The 24,161-nt window shown below is 35.9% G+C and overlaps 1 protein-coding gene and 1 long non-coding RNA gene across 2 annotated transcripts; one reads left to right on the top strand and one right to left on the bottom strand.

The window, feature by feature from the left end:
* The first annotated feature begins 15,599 nt into the window (after nucleotides 1–15,599).
* LOC143590935 (uncharacterized) lies at nucleotides 15,600–19,118 on the top strand. Its single transcript, XM_077071273.1, has 4 exons — nucleotides 15,600–15,889; nucleotides 17,259–17,393; nucleotides 17,481–17,965; nucleotides 18,381–19,118. The coding sequence occupies exons 1-4, from the start codon at nucleotides 15,601–15,603 to the stop codon at nucleotides 19,023–19,025; spliced, it is 1,554 nt and encodes a 517-aa protein (XP_076927388.1). The 5' UTR covers nucleotide 15,600; the 3' UTR covers nucleotides 19,026–19,118.
* A 1,236-nt stretch (nucleotides 19,119–20,354) lies between these two features.
* On the bottom strand, nucleotides 20,355–21,696 carry LOC143590936 (uncharacterized). Its single transcript, XR_013145582.1, has 3 exons — nucleotides 21,637–21,696; nucleotides 21,272–21,470; nucleotides 20,355–20,735 (listed from the first exon to the last, which is right to left on the bottom strand). It is a non-coding gene; the product is annotated as an uncharacterized LOC143590936 (long non-coding RNA).
* Nucleotides 21,697–24,161: the final 2,465 nt, after the last annotated feature.

Raw genomic sequence — 24,161 nt, forward strand, 5'->3', positions numbered from 1 at the left:
TGATCTAATTGAAATAGAATATGATAACATCATCCATGTATACTAGATTTGGCAATCACATATTACATCACATAGCCGCCATAGTACATAATACAAACATATACATATGCAAATTCTATTAACATCATCTTTTTTGGATAAAGGTGAGGGCACCCAAACAATTCTATTAAAAAGAATTAAATAATACAAACTCAAGCATTGTCCAGTGGCTAAACCAAAAAAATTTTACAGAGGTCGAAATTTTTTGAGTCAGTAATTAGTTATACCAAAGAAATTTTCATTCTGCAGGTTCGGCTATTCGGATTTAAGCAAATCGGTATATAAATAGTTTTGGTATGATTCAACAATTCCGGTTGGTCATCTAAAAACAATATATAATATAATTCCTACTTGCATATATAATATTTTGTTAGTTGATATACAACCACTTAACCAATTTTAAGTTGCTAACTCTAAAATAGACATTATGATAAATATTTGTTTTAAAGTTTTTTTTATTGAATTAAGTTATAAAAATTCATATAATCTAATAAATAGAAAAGAGGATAACACCACTCTCATTAGAAAAACCTTGAGTGAGTTTTTCACTATTTGAAAAAAAAACTTAAAAATGTAGCAAATGGATAGTTACTCATTCTCAATCACTTAGAATAACATGTGGTATGGTTTTCTTTTTCATTTCCTTTTCTTTTATTCTTTCACACCAATTAATCTTAACTATAATATTGATTTTTTCTCTAAGTTTTTTTTAATCTAAAAACACACATTCTTGTTTATTTATTTTTTTATGAATACATGGTTATTAATTTTATTAAAACAGTGTTGGTTTACAAATTTTTTTTAGTATAAATTATATTAATCAGTAGTATGTTAGATGAAAATCATTAAGAAATTTTACAGGGGTCGGTGTCAAAATTTCTTAAGGTTTGATTGGGAATTAACACTATAAGTACTAATTATTTTTGTTCCACAAGAGACGGCTAACCCCAAACCATAAGGATAGGTCTGCCCTGATCGACACTAAGAGTGTAAACGAGCAAAGCTACTAACAAACTACTCAAACAATGGTCTAAAAAAGCCGGTCACGTTGCAACTACTGGCCCACAGTTCTTTATAACCCAAAGAAGCCCAATTCTCAGCTTATGACCACATTCGGTCCAAGTCAGAATACAAAGACATTTATACGTTATTATTCTATCCTTATTAATCCAATCATCCTACATGCTTACACAATCAATGTTCCAAACCTTCATATTTATGCCCGGTCGCCCGGAAGCTCATATCTCTAAATAAAAAAATATTAAATCACTGAAAATCATTATTCCCTTTGTTTGACACTTTTGGTTTCTTAGCTCCGGATGCCGTGGACCTTTTGAATAGAGTTCAGAAAGTCGTGGTAGTAACTTATCGGCCCATAAGAACCGAAACTTTGTTTTTAATAGGATTGAGTTTGCTATCTAAAAGGGGGTTGCGGCGCAGCTTGTTGTCCGCTTACCTGCCACTTCATTATAAATCGTTTGGTTGTTTTTAATGGTAACACTTTAAAAGGAAGAATATGTAAAATTTTATTTTGCAAACGAGACTTCACATTTCCAAACAATACAAAAGTTTTCTTAAATATTTTGGTCGGCAACGCACACACAACAAAAACCTGTTGTATTTGCCGGCGGTTGTGCCAGTTACGCGCCGTTCTTGTGCTTCTATGCCGTCACTTGAAAATCACATATGGTTCCAACAACTCCGCCGACGCCGGGATGGGCTCCAATGAACTTGGATTTGAACGGGTTTGAAGGGAATGTTGATGTTGCACGAAAGGCCTTGGAGAATAAGCTGGATACTTGATTCACATTTGGGGTGAAACACCTCAACAGAAACGAATGTTGGGCCACAATGTTGTTCTACCCACGAGAATAACTTGTGAGTTGCTCATGATCGACTCGCATAAAGCTTAACTCAACCCTAGCTTAAACGAGCTTTAGCCCGAGCCCGTGTCTAAAAATAAACAACTTGGTTAATAAACTAAACCAAGTCCGAGCTTCACCTATTGAGCTCGAGCGGGCTTATGAGCCTAAACAAGCCTATAAATTATGTAATTTTCATTTTATATTTATCTAAATATTATTATATTTATAAATTGATAATTTTGATAAAGTAATTAAGTATAATTATATGATAAATATTATGTTATATGAAAATTTATAACTATAAAGTTTACATAAAAAGGTATAAATTGATTAACAAAATAAAAACTGAGTTGGGAGCGAGCTTGAAAAAACACTTATCACAAGTCAAACTCGAACTTTAGAAATAATACTTGACACAAGTCGAGCTTTAGCTTGAGTTTAAATGAGTTGAGCTCATACCTAGAAAGAAGGAAACCGGATTTGGCTCGTATGGAAACACTATGTGCATGGGGAAGGACCAGAACTCTTTTATTATATGCGAGAAGGGTGTTAATATGCGAGAAGGGTGTTAATCAAGCGGATATTCAATTAAAAAAGATGTATGTGAATGGTATGAGAGGCTAAGGGACTGTTTGGCTACCTTCAATATAGTCAAAGATAGAATGTGTTTAGTTAACTAAAAAATCGCATCTTAATGGTTAATGGAGAATTTTAATGGGCAAGTCTTAGAAACATGCTCACCAATTTAGAGGCCACTTTGTAATCGGTCACATCTCTTAATAACCCAACACAAGATAACCACACAATCCCAACTAGAGACTATATCAAAAAAAAATCCAAGGTTTTTTTTAACAATGGATTCATGATTTATAAGAATCCGAGGAAGGTGTATGTCGAGTGATATTAGTTTAGGAAATCAAATGCACCTTCTTATGCACCTCCTCATGTGTTCGTTAAATTTTCAAAATATTTAAATACAAAGGTTTGTTTATTATTTTTTTAAAGCATTTTAATACAAATTTTAATGAAAAACGAGTTTTATTCAATATACTTATATACAATACTCTTTGGTCTCGTAAGTGGCCTTTGAACCTTTTTATTATTATTATTAGGTCCTATTAGGGACACCACTCGTATAAGACTATACAGGGCATATAGGCCCCCCGTATAGCCCTATACTTAAGAAAGTGTCCCTAGAATACCCATTGTTATTATCTTATTTTAGGTAATTGATTTAAAATTAGTAATACTATTTTTATTAGAAAAAAAGAGTTATACATGTTGAATGGTGGTAAATGACAGGTATGTCCTTGATTGATAGATGGATGGGAGTGGTTATGACGAGGCACTAGCACAAAATTGTGAAAGATGAAGGTGACTTGACTACACCCTTTGGTGCAAAAGATGCAAAGCATATGGTTCTTTGAAGAGTAGCTTTTTCATATTAGGACATTTATTAGATCATTCTAACTTACAAACCAACCCAATTCAATTTTTATCATATAATTAACTTGTTTCTCTTTCATCTATCCAACCTAATCAAACTAAACTTTTCACACTCATTAGGGCATGCGTAATGGGGTGAGGAGTTGAAGGTTTTGTGGCTACAAATTTGATGGATACCATTACACCTCGGCGGCAAAGGGGCGAAATGTGTGTGTGTGGGGTGTGTGGGGGGGAGTTATTGTCGCCCTTCATCACTTTTGTTTTATTGTTATTTATTATTATTATTATAATTTTTTGTGTGATACATATATATATATATATATGATAGGGTTAATGTAAAAAAAATAGTTTTGTGAGAAATATAAGAATAGATGTAAACCCTTGGATCTAAGATCTAGTTGTTGAGATTGGTAGTTTCTAAAAGTTGTATAGTTTCCTATTACATGGTATAATGTCATATTTAGGTGGTTTACTTTAGAGTAAAGTGCCATTTTCGTCCTTGTGGTTTGGCCAGTAATGCGAATTTAGTCTAAAAAGTTTATTTTTTGCATATGGACCCTCCACGTTTCCCAGTTCCTGCCAATTACATCCAAATCACTAACCCCGTTAAATTTTTCGTTAAGTCGGGAGTAGACTTAACGATATTTGAGAATTCAGGTTTAATTGCATGTGAAATGAAACCATAGGAAAAAATTGCAAATTTGAAACTACTGGACTAAATGTAACATCCTAAAATTTATAATGTTGAATAAAGAAAGTTACGTTTAGTGATTTCGCGTTATTAATTAATTAATATCGAGTAAAGAATGGATCATGGACTTAGGTTAATTAAGATGGGTTAAATGAGAATGGGCCTTAGGTCCATGGGCTTTAAGGGATATAAATATCCCCTAAACCAACCTAAAACCCTAAACCCTCATTTCATTTCCATCATAATCTCTACACACTCAAAAACACACACATATACTACACCATATTCGGCCGAGAGAGAGAGAGACATCCGAGACCAAGAATCAAGCCGACCATTATTAGATCTTCAATATACGAGATAACCAAGCAAACAGCGACCACACCGAACGTATAAAAGGTATGTTCTTGACCTTTAAAGTTTACGTAGTATTGAACGTTTTTACCTTAAAGGTCCAAGCTTTATAGTATATATGGGATATATATACGAACGAAAACGGTTAGGGAATGTAGGGGGTGATGTCGAACCATAACAAGGGTATTAAAATCGCCAAAATGCTTGATAAAAACCAAACCCGTAGCTGACCTGAACAACTTCGCCTGCAAAAGCTTAACTTCGCCTACGGCCAAGTTCGCCTAACTGATAACTTCGCCTAATGCCAAGTTCGCCTAACTGGTAACTTCGCCTAAGGCCAAGTTCGCCTAACTGGTAACTTCGCCTAAGGCCATGTTCTCCTAACTGATAACTTTGCCTAAGGCCAAGTTCTCCTAACTGATAACTTCGCCTAAAGCTAAGTTCGCTTAAGGTTTAACTTCGCCTAAAGTTAAGTTCGCTTAGAAAATAAATTAAAAACCTAATGGAAAATGTGTTAAGACAGTTAATGTAAATAAAATTTTTCCAAGCTACCCTGGCAGCTCGACCCCAGCCAGGGGCTCTGCCCCTTGGACCCTGCTAGGGGCTGCCGCCCCTAGACCCCGCTGCCAGGGGCGCTGCCCCCGGACCCCCGTTCGTTGTGGGTCTTATAAATATAGAAATACAACATGAGTAGTAGTAGTTAATTGATACGTGTAAATATTATACAGTTAGCCGTGCACAGCTCAAGAAGGGAATAACTATTAACGGAGAGCGTAACAGGATTCAGATGAGTTTCTAGCCCCATTTATGTGTTATGTTTTCGGGGCTGTGTGCATACTCAATATGTTTGTTAATACGCTTATCCTAAGAGATAAGTGTATGCCTTATGTGAATAATGTGAAATGTATGAATGATTGCTTGATGGTACGTGAACGATCTTCGGTTATTGCACGTACTGTCAAGTTGTAACGCTATGTATAAGGTAAGTATGATATGTATGCTTATGTGTATGAATGTGATAAAGTTAATAAAAGAAGGAAAGGATGGTTGTATGGTTACGAAGAGGGTACCGGGCCCTAATAATACTCGAGGTATGATGTATGGTTGTATGGTAACGAAGAGGGAATCGAACCCTACTAATATTCGAGAACTAAGGAACCGAACCCTACTAATATTCGAGGAAAGAGGGTACCGAGCCCTAATAATACTCGAGGAAAGAGGGTACCGAGCCCTAATAATACTCGAGGAAAGAGGGTACCGAGCCCTAATAATACTCGAGGAAGGAGGGTACTGAGCCCTAATAATACTCGAGGAAGGAGGGTACCGAGCCCTAATAATACTCGAGGAAGGAGGGTACCGAGCCCTAATAATACTTGAGGAGTGTAGGGCGTAATGCTCTTTATAACATAAGATATGAAAGCAAGTTAATACAAAAGAAAGTATGAAAGTATGAAAGTATGATTGAAAGAATATAAGTTATGTGTATTGTATAATGTATGATTAACTAGAACTCACGCAGCGTAGCTGACTTTTAGTATGCACGCAGGTGAGTAGGATGAGGCAGCTAGCTTGAGGAGACACGTGGCACTGAATAAGAGGCTTGCATCGGAAGACTCAAGACGTTTAAGTTTAATGTTTTGGTTATTTTGAAAGACAAGATGTTGTTTTAAGACAAGATGTGTTTTGTTATGAAATGTTTTATGAAAGCTTTTATATTCCGCGAATGTTTTAATTAACTCTGATATTAGAACTGCGTTTATGAGTAAATCCAACACGAAAGTAGGGCTACCGGTAACGAGGTCTTACACTAAAACTGCAGATTTGGACAAACCATAGGGACGAAAACTGCAGTTCACTTAGATAAGTATTATAATAAAGAAATAGTGAAAAGACATGTCTACCCCTAACTTAATAATAAAATTTAACGGGGTTGGTAATTTGGATTTAATTGGCAGGAACTGGTAAGCGTGAAGGGTCCATATGCAAAAAATAAAATTTTTGGACCAAATTCGCATTACTGGCTAAACCACAAGGACGAAAATGACACTTTACTCTTTACTTTATTTTAAAACTTTCTCACAAAACAATTATTTTTTATTTGAACTCTTCTCTCTCTCTCTCTCTCTCTATATATATATATATATATATATATATATATATTAGTTTGAGGCTCGTGTATTACACGGGTAATTGTTGAAAATTTTAAATTTTGACTATTAAGTGAAATATAGTCAACAAATTGATCATATATTGTTAATACAATTGATATTAAATTAAAATTACATAAATTACACAACTAAGATTACACAAATATGTTACAAATAGGTAAAAACTTCATTTTACACTACATTTGTGATTGTGTTAGCAGGTATATATTGTTTATCAAAAATCAAAATTTTTAGTCCATGTCTGCTTGTGACTTTTAATAAAGTAACAAATATGTCTGCTTATAACTCTTGACATAGCTATATATAGTTGTCCATGTGACAAAAAAGGCTCTTCAAATACATACCAACCCTAGATTAATGATAATAGATATACATGATACTAATAAAAAAATATTCATACACATAAAATATCATAGTTTTTAATTAATATGATGTCATTTGAGGACATCTCCTCATATTTATCCAAAAAAACATGATTATCCCCAAAAACCATATGTATGACAATTGGTTTTTGGGACAATCATTCAAATTGTAAATATTCTAATAACGGTTAAGAGGCTACCAAACAACCACTGATTATACTTATGGCCCAAGTAGTAGGTGAGTTGTCACGTGGAATTTATAAAAATGAAAAATATTAAAAGATATCACAACCTGGTTATAATGGCAATCTATGTTGCAACTCAAGTCCATGTCACGTGTCAAACAAGTATTGGTTCATATCAATTTTCTTTTCCTTTTTTCTTTCTAGACAATTCATTTTATATATATATTTGGTTTTTATTTAAGACTATATGGTATAGATACCATTCTACCTCTTACTTAACATTGACACGCAATATTTTACTTCACTCAACTTTCTTCCATATTATCATGAAAATAGTCACCAATTTACCACTTTCATACATTTTTAAATAATATATATATATAAGACTAGTTTAATATACTAAAAATTAATTATATTTTATTTTTGAAAAACAAATATTTTGATATATTTAAAAACATTAAATTACATTTAATAAATTAAATAAAAAAACGTCAAATTGAATAGTTATATAAAAATATATACAATTAAATATTAAATAAAAAACATATTATATTAATATAGTTATAGATGCAGTTCACCAAACTCATCTTCTCAAACTCCCCATCTTCTCTATAGGCCTCTTTTCTCCATTTTTTTCTTCTTCTCAAATAATTCTTTTGATTTTAGATCTTATAACTCACTAAACCTGTAACATCTCAACCCATTTAGCATGTCGTGGATTAAGTTTTATCTGCCCCTGAATGAACTTTAGAGCCTGGTTGTCGGAGTAGAGAATAAATTCACCCGAGAAGATAGTGTCGCCAATACTCGAGACTTCGAACAATAGTGTAAAACTCTTTATCATATGTACTATATCGGTGTCGAGTGTCGCTCGATTTCTCACTAAAATATGCAATAGGCCGTTGTTGTTAGCTCAAAACGCCGCCAATACCTACGCCTGATGCATCACATTCAACCTGAAAACATGCTCGAAATTGGGAAGGGCAAGGACCGGGGCTTGTGTGACGGCGAGTTTGAGTGTGTCAAATGAGCGTAAGACCACTCAAACTTTCGGCCTTTTAAGCATTCTATGATAGGAGCCATGATGGTACTAAAATTACGAATGAATTGGCGGTAGAAGGAGGCAAACCCATGAAAACTTCGAACATCATGAAGCGAGGTAGGGGTCGGCCAAGTGATAATTGACGATACTTTAGATTTATCCATGCGAATGCCCATACCCGATACAAGATAACCCAAAACCACAACCTCAGGTGTGAGAAAGTGGCACTTTTTACCATTGGCGTATAGCTTTTGTTGCCGAAGAACCAAAAAAATGTCGCGGAGGTGGACCAAGTGTTGTTCGACATTCTTGCTAAAAACCAAATTGTCGTCAAAATAAACGACAACGCACCGACCAATGAAGGTCTTAAAAACATGATTCATGAGGCGCATAAACGTGCTAGGAGCATTAGACAAACCGAAGGGCATGACCATCCATTCATATAACCCGTCACGCGTTTTAAACGCTGTTTTCCATTCATCACTGGGGCGCATCCGGATTTGGTGATAGCCGCTGCGTAGATCGATTTTAGAGAAGACCGATGTACCGTGTAAATGGTCAAGTAAATCATCAAACCGGGGTATTGGGAAATGGTATTTAATCGTGATTTTATTAACTGCACGACTATCAATACACATGCGAAACTTACCTCCTGGTTTTGGAACCAAAAGAGCCGGTACGACACACGGGCTCATGCTCTCACGGATAAGACCCTTATCTAATAGCTTAGGGGCTGTTTGGTTCATTCAGATCTGAATGAACCAGATCTGAATGAGCCTCTGTCCCATTCAACAACAACAACAACCATTTAGATGTTTTTCTGTTTGCAACCAAACAGTCTAAAGTATGAATGAATCGGATGTTTACATCTGAATGGTTCCATTCAGATGTAAACAAACAGCCCCTTAGTTACTTGGCGCTGGAGCTCCTCAAACTCCTTCGGATTCATGCCATAAGCTGGTTTGTTTGGAATGCTAGCGCCTGGAAGAAAATCAATACAATGTTGGATATCACGTTCCAGGGGAAGACCGGCTGGAATATCATCGAGAAACACATCCGAAAATTCAGTGATTAACGGTTGGACTACAACCGGAACTGTTGGGACGAGTGGAATCCCTTTGTAATGAGTAAGTCGAAGATTATGTGCCCAGATATATTTGGTTTCGTTTTGTGGAGACCCGAAAAAATAGAACCGGATATGAGCATAGATTCGGCGCCTTCCTCGGTCGGGTTGAGTGGGGCTAGTGTGATGTTTACCTCGTCTTTTTTGAAAGAATAGGTATTCCGAAAACCGTCTTGTTTAGCACGTCGATCGTACTGCCACGGACGTCCCAACAATAAGTGACATGCGTCCATCGGAAGGACTTCACACCATATCTCATCCATGTATTTGTTATCAATAGAAAACTGTACCAAGCAACGATGTGTAACCTTGATGAGGTTACACCTCTTAAGCCACGTGAGTTGATAGGGTTCAAGGTGGGGTTGAAGTGGTAAACTAAGTTTTTCCACCATTGAAGCGGCGACGATGTTTTCGCAACTACCCCCTTCGATAACAACATCACAAACCTTACCTTTTGCTGTGCACTTGGTGCGAAAAATATTGTTGCGAAGCCATTGGGTGTCATCTTCCGGGTTGTATACGGACATATTTAGGATGCGTTGGATAACAAGTGCCTCACCCCGATCGGGGTAAATAATCTTTGTTTCGTCTATAAGCGTGGTTTCCGGCTCCTCGGTGTCGGTGTCAAATTTTGGTAATGCGGCATCCACAAAGGTAACAATTTGTTTGTTGGGGCATTCCCGTTTGAAATGCCCAATACCGTGACATTTATGAAAACGTTTGGTATTAGTGCCGGATCATGCCGTGGGTACCGTTGCCGGTGGGTCGGCTTTGATTGGGCCGATCCGAGAGGAAATGGGTGGAACAGTCCCGGACAGGTTGGAAAACGAGAGGTCCCCGCTTTTGATTTTGACGCTAATTGTTTTTCGACACGCTTTGCTAAGTTGCACACATCATTAAACGACCAATATTGTTGCAATAAAACCACATCGGAAATTTCGGACCGAAGTGCGCCCAAGATACGGGCGATTATCTATTCCTCCGCTTCTTCGATCCCACACCGCATACGTAACTGTTCAAACTCAGTGATAAAGTCCTCAACCGAACGTGAATTTTGTTTAAAATTGTGGTAGTCTAAGAAAGCATCTTGTTTGTGATTAACTGGTAAAAACTTGGAACGCATTAAGCGTTTCATCTTGTCCCATGTCTCCACCTTCCGTTTACCCTCCCGATAACGTTGGTGTTGTAAGTGTTCCCACCATAAAGAAGCATGTTTGCGTAAACGAATAGCGACAATTTTTACCTTTATGTTTTCTGGAATTTGGCGAAGGTCAAAGACACGTTCGACAGTCTAGAGCCAATAAATGAAGTCATCGGGTTGCAAGCGATCCTCAAACTCGGGAATCTCGGTCCGAAGACCTAAAGAATGCAACGGATCAGCCGGAGGGGGGTTTTGGGACACGACAATGTGGACGATGGCCAAAAATATTGTAGCCGTCGGCATTGTGCCAAACGTCGGTCTCCGTTTCGGACTCGTCTACTGGTGATTGTTGATTCAATTCGAGTTCACGAACCCGTTGTTGCAATCTTTCGATCTCAGCGTCACGTGGGGCATGCCTGTTGCCTCCGGCGGCGAATCTACGGTGATGACGACGATCTCCCTCACGATCTGACATTCTGAGTAACCTGATGCTGCTGATACCACTTGATACGGATTCGTATACGAGTGGACTCTAGAACTCTAGCGTGAACGATAAAGAACAATTATGTTCTAAAAAAAGAAAACTTTTCTTTATTCAAAATAATAACTTTAACATCCAACCAAGGGTTACATGTCTTAAATAAAGAGTTTCTAAAAGATAAACTTGGAAACAAATAGACGATAATTAATGAAAAGATAATGACCGAAAATAGATAAAACATAAATGGTTGGTTGAATGTTGATAAAGAACCGGCGCCGATCTTAGCCACGGGTTGCCGGGTCGGGTCCTTGATCCTCATCTTCGTGCGAGACTTGATCCGTATCAGTGTCTCAATTTTATTTATTATGGTTAGTATTAAAGTAACAAGTTTGATACATCTTAAAATTAAGAGGTCACTCATTCATGCATTATATATAGTAAGTATAGATATAATAACATCATATGTGAGGGCTTTTATTTGGAATAGAGAAACGAGACGACAGGTCAAAATAATTACCTGGATTGATGCGGGATTCGATAAATGGCAGTTTGCCAGAATTCTAGACGCGATGACGAGTGAAGCAACAACTGGTAATAGAACGGTGATTTCAAGGGAGGGGAATGGTTTTCGAGTTAGGAGTCGTTCGAAAACGAGCAGAGTCGTCTGTATTTATACATATTTAAAACACGTTACCCGAATTTGGTAACTCCCTTGATGTTCTATCAAATAATTGGTGATTAAAACTTATATAGGAGGTTAGATAAAAGTGGCGTGATGTTCGACCGGGTATCCTGAGTTAACCGCCATAATCAATTTCTTGTTTCGGTCACTAGTTGCTTGCTTAAAAAGTTACACTTCCCCCCCCATCTTAGAATTGTTTTATATGTAAACTCTAAATCTTAAATTTTCAAAAATAATCCTTTAACTTTCATAGATTTATTTTTTTCTTTTAAAAAATGAAAATTTCTTATTAACTCAAAAGATTCGTATACCATATAATGATTTCACGTATTAAATACCTGTATAAAAATATTTAAAACAAGTCGGATTTTCTGACTTAAAAATTGACAAATGTCACACTAGTCATTGTCACTATTGCAAACCCAACTATTTGTGACCCTACACTTTTGCAAATGTGATCTCATTGAGCCTATCCCATTGTTTTATGCAAACAAGGTTCTAAGTCCGATTTCATGATTAAGTTTGTTACTTTACAGTTCTACAAGGCTCGATCTACTACCCTACAAGTTTTCATACATTTTCAATCAAGACAAGCCTTTTTAAATAAAACATACCTTAAATTAACATGAGCTAGATCCAGATGATGATGATGTTGATGTTGTTAGGATTTGCCCCTTTGACACGTTCTTGTTAAAATAACAAGATCTGTACATTGGTATGGTATTTCTTGAGTGAGTGAAAATAGTTTGAGTGTGTGTAATGCTGTAATTATGGTATAAGGGTTTTCCATAAACAAGGATTTTGGTATTTATACTGATAGTCTTCCCTAGGCTCATAAGGAAGCCCATCGATTAAAAGTCCATAATTAATCATTTTTTTAAGACTTTAGTAATTAAAAACTTTTAATATTATTTCAAAACTAGTTGATTCGAAGGGAAACAATAGACATACAATCGTTGAACCACACACACGCGTTGTAGAGTGTTAACTCGTTAATTTAGACCGAAACGTTAAACAAAATAATGATAAAAGATGAAAAGTAAATAGGAGACCAAAGTGGAAAAATGTTGAGGGGGTAAACTTAAAATATTTTATGAAATATTTGTAAACTATGAAAAGTAAAGGGCCAAAAGCAAAAAAAAAAGTTAGATAAAATGAAAAAAAAAGTTAGATAAAATGAAAAAAATATTATAAGCAGGGAAGCCAAAGAGAGCTAGAAGGTGGTACAACATATGAACCAAGATGTACAACTTTGAAAGCCAAAATCCTCCCAAAATTGCATATATATAAATTTCCAGATGTTAGACGCCACCAACAAAACCACGGGACCCCAACACCAATGGAATCGCCCGCCACCATCACTAACTGAGTCGTTGCTCAACTGATTTAATTCCACACACACAACCACTATCGACTCCACCACTATCGACTCTCTATAAGTTACTCTAATCTGAACCCTTTGGAGTCGCATCAACAGTCTCCTTATATTCCACAACCATATCCTCTCCTTTTTAATCACTGGACAAGGAGGGGGTGGGGATTCAAATCATGGATTACATGGAGGCGGCGGCGTAGTTGTTATAGGTCTAGCAACAGAGTGTAGCGGAATGGTGATTTGTGGTGAAGGTGGGGGATAACAACATGAGTAGTAGTAATAATAATAATAATAATAATAATAATAATAATAAACTCAGCCATTAGTAATCTTTAAAACAAGTTTTCCAAACCTGTAGTTCTGATAAACAAACTAGACTTCAACATTAAAAACATATCCTCCTAGTTGCAATCGCCCATGTCATCAAGTAATTAAGTGACCAGTTGAAGCTCCCCTGATCTCCAATTCAGTCGTGACGAAACCTGTCAATGACCTATCCTTTGTCTCAACAAGCTTAGATTTTCCACCGGTTCAAAGATACAATAGGGACCACCAACACTCTCCAAACTGAGCAAACAATTCCAGTAGAGAAATTAAATTTCAGTCCTTGTCTTCAAAACCCAACGGTTCTTCATAATCATGCCCAAAACACGCCACATGCTCCCACTGCACTTGAATCCCCTAAATGGATTAGACTTTTGGACTCGTTCAACTAACACCCAAACTCCAGAATTCCTGTTTGCAAGTTGAACGCTTTTAGCACCATAATTATTGAACTAGATTGTATCAAGCTTAACTAGGATTGTCACTTTGTACCTCAACCATGTTTAACGAATCATTTCTCATCCCACGAGCAATCACCATATTTCCATTGATCACCTTCCATTAGACTAACATATTAACTTTCTTTTCTGACCTAGAATCACCCTAACATTCTTGAGGTTCGAAGTAGTTCCCAATGAAGTAACCAGATCAATGTCCCCCCATGTCCGTTACCTCAAAATCTCGTCATTAGCAAGGCAAACTTTCAAAATCTCCTTGTTTTAGATTCCCTGTCATTTCCCGGTATCCATGGCGTGAAATGGAGCCCCATATTAATCCATAATCCAAGAGTCAACACTTCTTTCAACATTGCAAACCAAAGTATCATCTTCTACAACAACTTCTTTAGTGTGTACTTCCTTCTTAACATTTTCTTCCTTAGGACCTCACTCCAACTTTTAGCATGTGCCACCTCGTTGCAAGTCCGACAACTCACACTCTTCCGAGTTTTACTACTTTTAGAATATCGAACCTTAAACTCTCTAATGCCATTTGTTAGGTATCGATCAAAGTAATGACGCAACAGAATATAATAATCACACACTCAAGCAAAAAATGAAAACAAGAACAGGAGATTTACGTGGTTCGGTCAAGGTGACCTACTTCCATGAGTTGCAACTAGGGTTCATCTTTTATTAGTTAAGTACAAGATTATAGTACAATGATATGGTATATATAGAGAAAAATTAGGTTAAGCAACTAAGGGAACAAAAAAGCTACATAGTTATTCCACCCCAAACCAAAAAAGCCTAAAAGGCTTTCACAAAACCGAACACATCTAATGCGGACACTACATCAGCTACCAAGCATATCCTCAAGTAGGACGTATGAAATGTGTTATGAAAATTAACCAATTCGATAGCTAGGTCCAACCTATACGCAACCTACAAACAATTGCATATGCATTAAGTTGGACATGACGACACTTTAACAACAACCTTAATATTATATTTGTTTACATCAGGTCCATGCTTAAAAAATAATTCTAGGATAAATATGAAAGAGATACAAATTATAAAAGAATTGCACGTTGTCATGTTATAAATTAGATAAAGTAATTGTTAATTTTGAAGCTTCACTGTCATCAAATGAAAAATTATGTATAGTAGCAACCTGGCACCCATTTGCAAAAGAAATGTATATTTTAGACAACCCATTAGTTGTCCTAACAACTTAGTTAGTTGACTTTTTTTTTGTTTAAATTAAACGACTCACTCCATATATAAGTAACGGTATTGATTAGCAGAAGCAGGTGCAAGTTTTCTCCATTAATATGTAAGTGTTGATTCTAGTGTTTATGTTATGTTATGTTCATGTGATTCTGCAGGCAGTAACATGGCGACAGAGATGATACCGTTGACAGAAAAAGAAATAGCCGGGATGAGTCCAAGCTCAGAAGCAACCGAGGGCGGGAGTCAGAGAAGTATTGACATCGCGAGCTCAATAGAAAATGCCAAACGCCCATATCAATTCCATGATCACACAAATGACATTGCTTGGACTCCTAATAGCTCTCTATCATATCTATTTGGTAATATATCTACTTCTAGCATATTATATATTTTCACCATCAAAGGTATTAATTAATTAATAACAGTATGATTTCACAATTACTTTGAAGAAAATAGAGAAGACTACCTAAACTTGGCTGTTCCATTATATGAGGCATCCATTATTGGTGATTGGGAAACCGCAAAGATCATCCTTGACAAACGCCCAGAATTGATAAGGGTTGGTCTCAGTAGGAATCTTGGAACAGCACTTCATGTGGCCGTGACAGCAGAGGAAACCAAGGTTACGATAAATTTTGTGAAGAACCTAGTAAATATGATGACGGTGGAGGAGCTGGAACTTCAAAACCAGTATTCCAATACTGCCTTTTGGATTGCATCTGCGGAAGGAAAAATGAAAATGGTTGTGATTATGATGGAAAAGAATCGCAGGCTCCCGGACATCCGTGGTATGGCATATATGCCACTACACATCGCAGCTATGACAGGGACAAACAGCATAGTGAAGTACTTATATGAGAATTCTCAGAAGATGAGGGGTGATAATTGGACAGAAAATGATAGGAACTTGGCACTAATGCACTGTGTGGAGCGTGATTTCTTTGGTAAATAATTCTTGGGTTTCTCGTTAGCTTAGAACCTGTGTACTACACAGGTTAAAAATTATCAATATATAAAATTATTAAATATTATGTGCATCTTATAGATGAAGTATAACATATAGTAATGATTTTAAAAAGATCAAAAAATATGTAAAAACTAATGTATAATTTGGTTTCGAAAATACATTAGTAATAATTGACTTCCATTTATTGTTTGACTGAAAACAAAAGTTACATAATAGATTCCTAAATTTCTTAAAATAAGAGATAGATAAAATAGATGATTTTTATTGTTACAATTATATTGTATTTAAAAGGGAAATTGGATTTTAATACTTCTAACTTTCGTTTATTGGCCGCTGGCACACCCAACTTACAAATTAGCCGCTGACACTTCTAACTTTTCACATATTTTCCTATACCACTCCCGTCGTTAAAAAATACTAACGTCGTTAGTGTTTGGGCAAAAAGTATAAAATGACTAAGTTAAAAGTAAAATAAAATTCTTTTTTAAAAATATATATTCTACCATCAGCAGTGGTTATAGGTGGTGGGTGGTTGTATTGGTGGTGATAGGCGTTGGCAGGAGGTAGGTGGTGGCGGTGGCGGTGGTGGTGGTTGGTGGTGGGTGGTAGTAGGTAGTGGCTGGAGGTGGCGGTTGGTAGTGGGTGGTAGTAGTAGTGCAGTGGAGGAAGGTGATGGTGGTGGGATATATTTAAAATAAGTTTTGATTTTACCTTTAACTTAGCCATTTTATACTTTTTGCCCAAACACTAACGACGTTAGTGTTTTTTAACGACGAGAGTGGTACAAGAAAATATGTGAAAAGTTGGGAGTGCTAACGGCCAGTTTGTAAGTTGTGAGTGTCAGCAGCCAATAGGCGAAAGTTGAGAGTATTAAAATCCAATTTTCCTATTTAAAAATTAATCATTGTTAACGAGATAAGTGTGCTTAATTGATAAGAGAGATGAAAGAAGAAAATGGTGAAACAACATAGAAGAAGACACATGATGTGAGAGATTTTATTATTATCATTATATAGTATAGATTTGCAAACTTTGATTGTGAGTGAAAAACACTATTCACTTTTAGGCATGAGTTTTTTCAAGTTACTAAACGTACGTTTTACAGGCTCTAAACTTTTTCACTGTTCTAATTAACAATATTTCAGCATGAACATTTTAATTCAACGTCAATTTACTAATTATATGTCAGCAAAATACAAAAATGTGTCGCATACCAAAATATACTAGTTGCTAAATCTTTTTCACATGTAAATAGTGATGGTCGAAACATGATCACAATAGTCGTTCATGTAGTTTTGAAGTCCTGAGTACTTATAAAGTGATTGTCATATGTCTTCGATCTCTAGATGTTGCACTCCAAATTGTGGAGGACCATCCAGAACTTAAAGATAACATGTCCGTACTTGAAGTTTTGTCTCGGAAGCCTGATGCAATTAATAAAGTAGAGAAGAAAAATTTATTCATGAGAATTATAAAACCATGTAAGTACCAACTATGTTTATAGATAGATGTCTGTTAGGTAATAGTATAGAGTATTTGGTTGTTCCTTACTTTGTAGTTGTTTTCAGCTTTTAGATTTCTTCATAATAAAGTACAACCTGATGTTGAAGAGGATAACGATGCACTGAAATTACTAAAAACCATCTGGGGACATGCTACCCGAACAATGTGCATAGATGAAATTGAGGATATGCTCGATAAGCCTCCTACTTTCGCTGCTAATGAAACAATAATAGAATCTTCAAGAATATTACTTGTTGCTGCAGAAATGGGCAACACCAGATTTATAGTTGAGTTGCTTCGAACCTACCCTGATCTTATGCTTTATGAAAATGAGGACGGGCTTACTTTATTTCATGTGGCCGTTATGCATCGACATCAAAGTATCTATAACTTATTGTACGAGATAGGTGGGTCGAATAACGATATATGCCTATCTGTAGACAAGTCAGGCAATAATATGCTTCATTTAGTTGGGAAGAGTTCAAAGGAGATGGCATCTAAGACATCTGGAGCATCTCTACTAATGCAAAGAGAATTGTTGTGGTTCAAGGTAATTGCTTTCCTTTTGATTGAATAGTTGTCTAACTTATGGGAGTTTGAGCTCTGTTTTTAGGTAATTTTTCAGCCACGTGCACTACTCGCTTATTGTTTATTAAGTATATAATTCTTTTATTCATACATATGCATTCGCTTATTGTTTAACTTTTGTGTGTGTGTGTGTGTGTGTGTAAGTTAGTATATCTATGTAAAGTGGAAGTGATATGTTGTGTTAAAGTACCCATATAAGTTATTTTGTCATCACTTACTAGTTTAATCATTCAGAATTTTCGCCTAGTTGAGGGAATATTATTGAGATTGTTCATGAAGCACACATGGATCTTAAATGTAACTCGTTCATAAAACAATAGATAGAATTATTAAAATTGTAATGATTTTGGCTCCTTCAACTTTTGTGTATGTTGTAGGAAGTTGAGAAGATGATGCCACCTTATATGAGGGAAGCGAGGAACAACGATGGTCAAACACCCTATGAGTTATTTTCCAAAGAAAACGAAGAACTCCTTTCCAGAGGACTGAAATGGATGAAAGATTGTATGGTTGTTGCCACCCTTATCGTCACCATTGCATTTGCTGTTGCTTTTACGGTTCCAGGAGGCTACAACCAAGATAATGGTATTCCAGTTTTCATTCATGACAGTACCTTTTTGGTTTTTGTTATTGCAGACGCCATTTCTTTGTTCTCTTCATCGACCTCACTCCTAGTGTTCTTGTCTATCCTCACATCTCCTCACGATCAACGTGATTTCATGTCTTCATTACCCAGAAAGTTGATGATAGGTGTTCTAACACTTTTCATCTCAGTAGCTGCAATGATGGTTACTTTTGGTGCTAGTTTCTTTGTGCTATACGACAAGAGGATGAAATGGGTGCCAATCTTTATTGCTGCATTTGCCTCTATACCGGTCATTGTGTTTGCGGTAATGCAGTTTCCTCTTTTGGTGGATATGTTTCGCTCTATGTATGATTCTCATTATCTGTTTAAGCCCAAGAAACGCATCCTTTACACTACAAAACCGAGGTTACGCTCTAACAACTCGCTCTATGTATGAATATCTCTTTTCAATAAATGTTGATGTACCCTTTAATTAGTTGTATATGTATTTTGTTTTATAACTTACTATGTATTGTTAAACTATGTAGGTTTGCTACTTTTCTCACAATAAATTAGATTTCTATAATGAAAATCTCCTTATTACACCAATTAACATATTGGATAAATTACTTGAAATATATCACATTGTTTGCCAGACATTATTTTCAAAAATACATATTGGAATGTTTTATATGAATTTTTCTTTTTAAGTGTTTTGAAAAGAAATTTGATGGACTGCTCTTCATTAAATTAATGTTATGATTACAATTAAACAGATGTTAATTAGGAACACTTAAACAATTAATATGCTTTGATTGTATCGGGTAAAAATTAACTAATCACCACTTAAAGCCTATAAATGTCTCATAACTGATGTGGCCACATACAATACAACTCCCTTAAGCAGGATCATGAAAACCATGCATTCAGGATGATCAATTTGTGGTTAAGTACAGACGGGGATGGTGTTCCCGTCCATCTCGATCTAACCAATTGTGCTTCACCAAATTTCGTCCACCAAATTTCGTCCCAGTTACCTTTAATAATTTGATCATCCCGATATTAAAAACCTGCTTTAACCTATGTGGAACTTCACCCGGATTGTACTATACTCCAAGAACTCAAGCCATTCCAAATGGTGGCATTGTAGCTTTGAAGATGATCTTACAAATGGATTTGTTCTTAAAACAAGGGCATCGGGGCACGTGTTCATGGTTAAACACTGTCCATTTGAACGGAATTAATTTGCAAGGATAGAAGTTGAACATTTTCATGGCAAAAGATACTGCCTAAAAATGTTCTATTCCATACGGAAAAAATAATAATAATAATAATCAATCTGTATGAAGTATTAAACGGACACTATAGGTATTTCACAATTTTGTCGCATAGACAAACCAAGCAAACAACTTCTAAAATGAGTTAATTATTAACAAATGTGTAGCCACTTGTTACGAATCTGAAAAAGAGAGAAATTAAACAAAGTACATGCTTATTCATAATGAAATGAAACTGTAACATTGCATAACGCATTTCAAGAGAACACAACCGTGTATGAGCTTGACAAGCAACATACCGTATATAATTTTAGCCATATCAACATTTTTCCGGCTACAGCTGCTAAATAAAAAACTAATCTGTCTTAGTTTGCAGTTCCAAGCCATCCTTCTCTCCTAAACTCACCAGATTCTTCATAAAACCATCCATGAGTTTAGTTGAGTTAGTCTTACTATGAAGTTTCAAGTCTCCTTTTCCACCAACCTCGCAACATGTAACATTGCATAATGCATTTCAAGAGAACACAACCGTGTATGAGCTTGACAAGCAACATACCGTATATAATTTTAGCCATATCAACATTTTTCCGGCTACAGCTGCTAAATAAAAGACTAATCTGTCTTAGTTTGCAGTTCCAAGCCATCCTTCTCTCCTAAACTCACCAGATTCTTCATAAAACCATCCATGAGTTTAGTTGAGTTAGTCTTACTATGAAGTTCCAAGTCTCCTTTTCCACCAACCTCGCAACATTATATATAGATCTCCCTTCACGTTGCTGCAATGTGAAGCGCTGTATATACAACTGCAGTGATCGAAAACCGTATCGATCGCCGTCTAATTGATGCTTCATATAGTGGAGCATAAAGCTTGGAGTTCACATCTAGACAATCTTAGAAACAAATTACAAAAGCATGTTAGCACTCTCTTTAACCCTTTCCCTAAAGGCTCAAACTATAAACATGTATATTCACATATATGTCACATATTGTTTATCCATAAAACGTTATGTATATTAACACATATTTCATATTCAAATGGAATTACATCCATAAATATTAGAAAACCATCTAACATGACCTAAAAAAGTAGCATATTAATTTGTAATTGAGTTGAAAACTTAAATATGCCCCAAATCAAATCAAATCAAATTTTATAGGTATGCTCAAATTAAAGGTGTACAAAATTTGGTTTTTTCGCCCAAACTGGTTAGGTTGAACCCGGTTCCGATCTGGGTTATCAAAGTCAAAACTAGTTTGAGTTGGACCCGGTTATAAAGAAGGTCAAAGATCAGGTTAGATTAGTATGAAGCCGGGCTTTGACCAGTTTGATTCGGGTTGAAACATGTTCTAGTTCTTGTCAAACCAATTACTAATCGGTCTCGGTTACAAACCAATCACCATAGCAAGAATATAATATAGTGTTTACCAGAGACCCAAGGAAGGAGACACCTCTGCTGAATCCAATTTAACGCATTTCAAGAGAACCCACACATGATTCTTACTAATCCAAGAATCACCAATCATCATATGGTAATCATGAATGACTTGTCTACCATCGATGTCCATCAAGGCTTTGTACCGACTTATACTAATCTGATCCACTTTTGTGCTTGCATCTACAGATTCTAAACATAACATAGTGTTGTAAGTTTTTATTAAAAATATAAAGAATACTTTGTTCAAAAGACGAAAAATAAACAGATCCTAAATTGGTTCAAGATTAGATGGCTTGATTCGTGATGTATGTTCAGATGATAAATTTAGATTAACAAGAGAGTTGTCAGAAGTTACCTGATTTGGCTCGGAGATTTGGAGTAGAGAAAGCGGCGCACTGAAAGTATAGTATGTATGGATTAGGTCGTATCTATCAATGCCATTTTCATACTCTCAGTTTGGAGATTAGGTAGGTAGGTAGGTTGTGATGACTGATTGAGACTTGACTATGGTATTTTATTTTTTTTTGGAAAATTGAATTTTAATAATTTAAACTATTAGTTATTGGTGAATAATAATTCCAACTAAGAACATTCACATTTAAATCATCAAATTTGATGAGTGGGGTTTTTAAACCATCCGTAGTGGGGGCTTTATAAGGGCTTTATGGGGTCATAAAGCCTGGGAACACCCCCCCCCCCTTATGGAGGCTTTATGGTTAATTGTTTTTGGGTGGCGTTTTGTAGATAACGCTGATAAACAAAGTTAATAGGCATGAGAATTAAAAAAAAACAAATAAGCAAAGTTATGGAGGCTTTATGACTACACTTATTTTTTTTTTTTTTAAAAACCATAACTCTGACTGGGCGCCACATAATGCATAACGCCCAGGGGTGGGGCTTTAAAGTGTTATAATTCAAGCAGTGGTTTAAAGTGTTATGAATAAATGAGAGAGAAAATACACTGATTTTTCTGTATATTTGAACAACTATTGTTTATCCGCTATAATTTTTTAGTATTTGTTGAAAGTGGTTGTGAGTGAAAGAGAGAGAAATGGTAATGATAATGAAAACAAGAATAATATTATTTAATTGAAAATAGAGAGAAAATGTAATGATTTTAGTGCAATTTTGGATTTGGAGATAAGAGATTGTATGTAAATGCTCTAACAATCTAACCAGTGACAATCCAACTTTGAACTTTGTTACCAATAATGATCCCAAACTAACCAACTATTAACTCCGTTAAATTTATGATGATGTGGTATGTTATGTGACAACTAAATAACATTGACATGGATTTCTACATTATATATATATATATATATATATATATATATATATATATATATTTAAAAATAGCATTTCATTCACTCACAAATAGGGCTGTTCAAAAAGCTCACGGCTCGAAACTCGCTCGAAAAAAGCTCGGAGAAAGCTCGCTCGAAATCGGCTCGATTGTAAACGAGCCGAGCCTAGCTCGACTCGATTTCTAAACGAGCGGATCCTGAGCTAGCGTCGGCTCGACTCGAGATCGCTCGATAGGCTCGCTTGATTGGCTCGAACTATTTTATTTTAATTTATTATATATACACACACACATACATGCATATAATTATCGAGCCCAATTATTTTAACACATGGGCTTTCCTTTAATCCAGCCTAATTTCCTTTCTCACTCCATAGTTCATATTCATAATTCTATATACTGAGTAACTGAGATATGAGTCTTCATGGTTCACACACTCAATAATCAACATACGTTCCATTTTTCACCCTAACCTAGCCGCTCATATTCACCTCTGCCGCCGACCGCCGCTCATATTCACCTCCGCCATCGGCCGTCGCTCATAGATAATACTTCTCTGCTTAATTTTGTACTTGGTTTGGTTTAGACTTGTTGAACATATTTTGCTTTCAATGGTGTTATTAGACGTATTTATTTAATTAGTATTTGGTTGGTGTTGATCTTAACGTCATATTTTGATGGTTGCATATAATTTTTATTATTACAGGTAAACTCGAGCCAAATCGAGCCGAGCCGAGCCGGCTCGATTTAAAACCGAGCCGATCTTGAACTCAAATTTTTAGCTCGATTAATAGCTCGGGCTCGGCTCGATTTAAAACCGGAGCTTGAGTTCAAATTTTTAGCTCGATTAAGAGCTCGAGCTCGAGCCGACCAGCTTGATTGATTATCAAGCCGAGCTTGAGCTTGCCTTGGCTCGGGCTCGGCTCGGCTCCTGAACAGGCCTACTCACAAAGAGACTGTTCATGAAACTTCAAGTAAGAGTTTTTGATATAATTTTGTTATTAACGCATGTAATCATCAGCCTTTCCTTCATTCCGTTTGTTCGATACCTCTGCAAATCTTCTTTCTCCTCACACTTCACTTTCTTCCCTGCCTATTGAAGCAAAATTATCCCTTTCCTGCCACATTTCACGGTAGGGATTTGTCGATAAAAAAATATGACATAGAGAAACGATCATCTTTCTCTGCCTCTACGCCGACTGCCATCGAACACCACAACAAGCAGGTACTGTAGTTATCTTCTTATAGTCTAATTTCGTTTTTAGGGTTTCTAATTCGGATTTCTGTTGATTGATTGTAGATGAATATGTATATTTCACTTCGATCTCCATCAGTCTAAACACTTTGCTATAGCGTAAGGTACGTAATTTATGTAAATCGATGATTGATTTGTTAGCTGTTAAACACTTTATCTTGATTAGCTCTTTGAAACTCGTCATCGTGACTGTAATTTTGGGGCTATGTCTCTATGATCAAGGGTAAATTAATGTAACATCCTACTTTTAATAACAATAAATAAAATATTTTTTTGTCTATATAATGGTGTGAAATTATTTAGTTAAGTTAAATAACAA

Source organism: Bidens hawaiensis, unplaced genomic scaffold, assembly GCF_021521415.1.
Source record: "Bidens hawaiensis isolate Kalapana, Puna unplaced genomic scaffold, B.hawaiensis_p1.1 tig00039071_1, whole genome shotgun sequence".
Lineage (NCBI taxonomy): Eukaryota > Viridiplantae > Streptophyta > Magnoliopsida > Asterales > Asteraceae > Bidens > Bidens hawaiensis.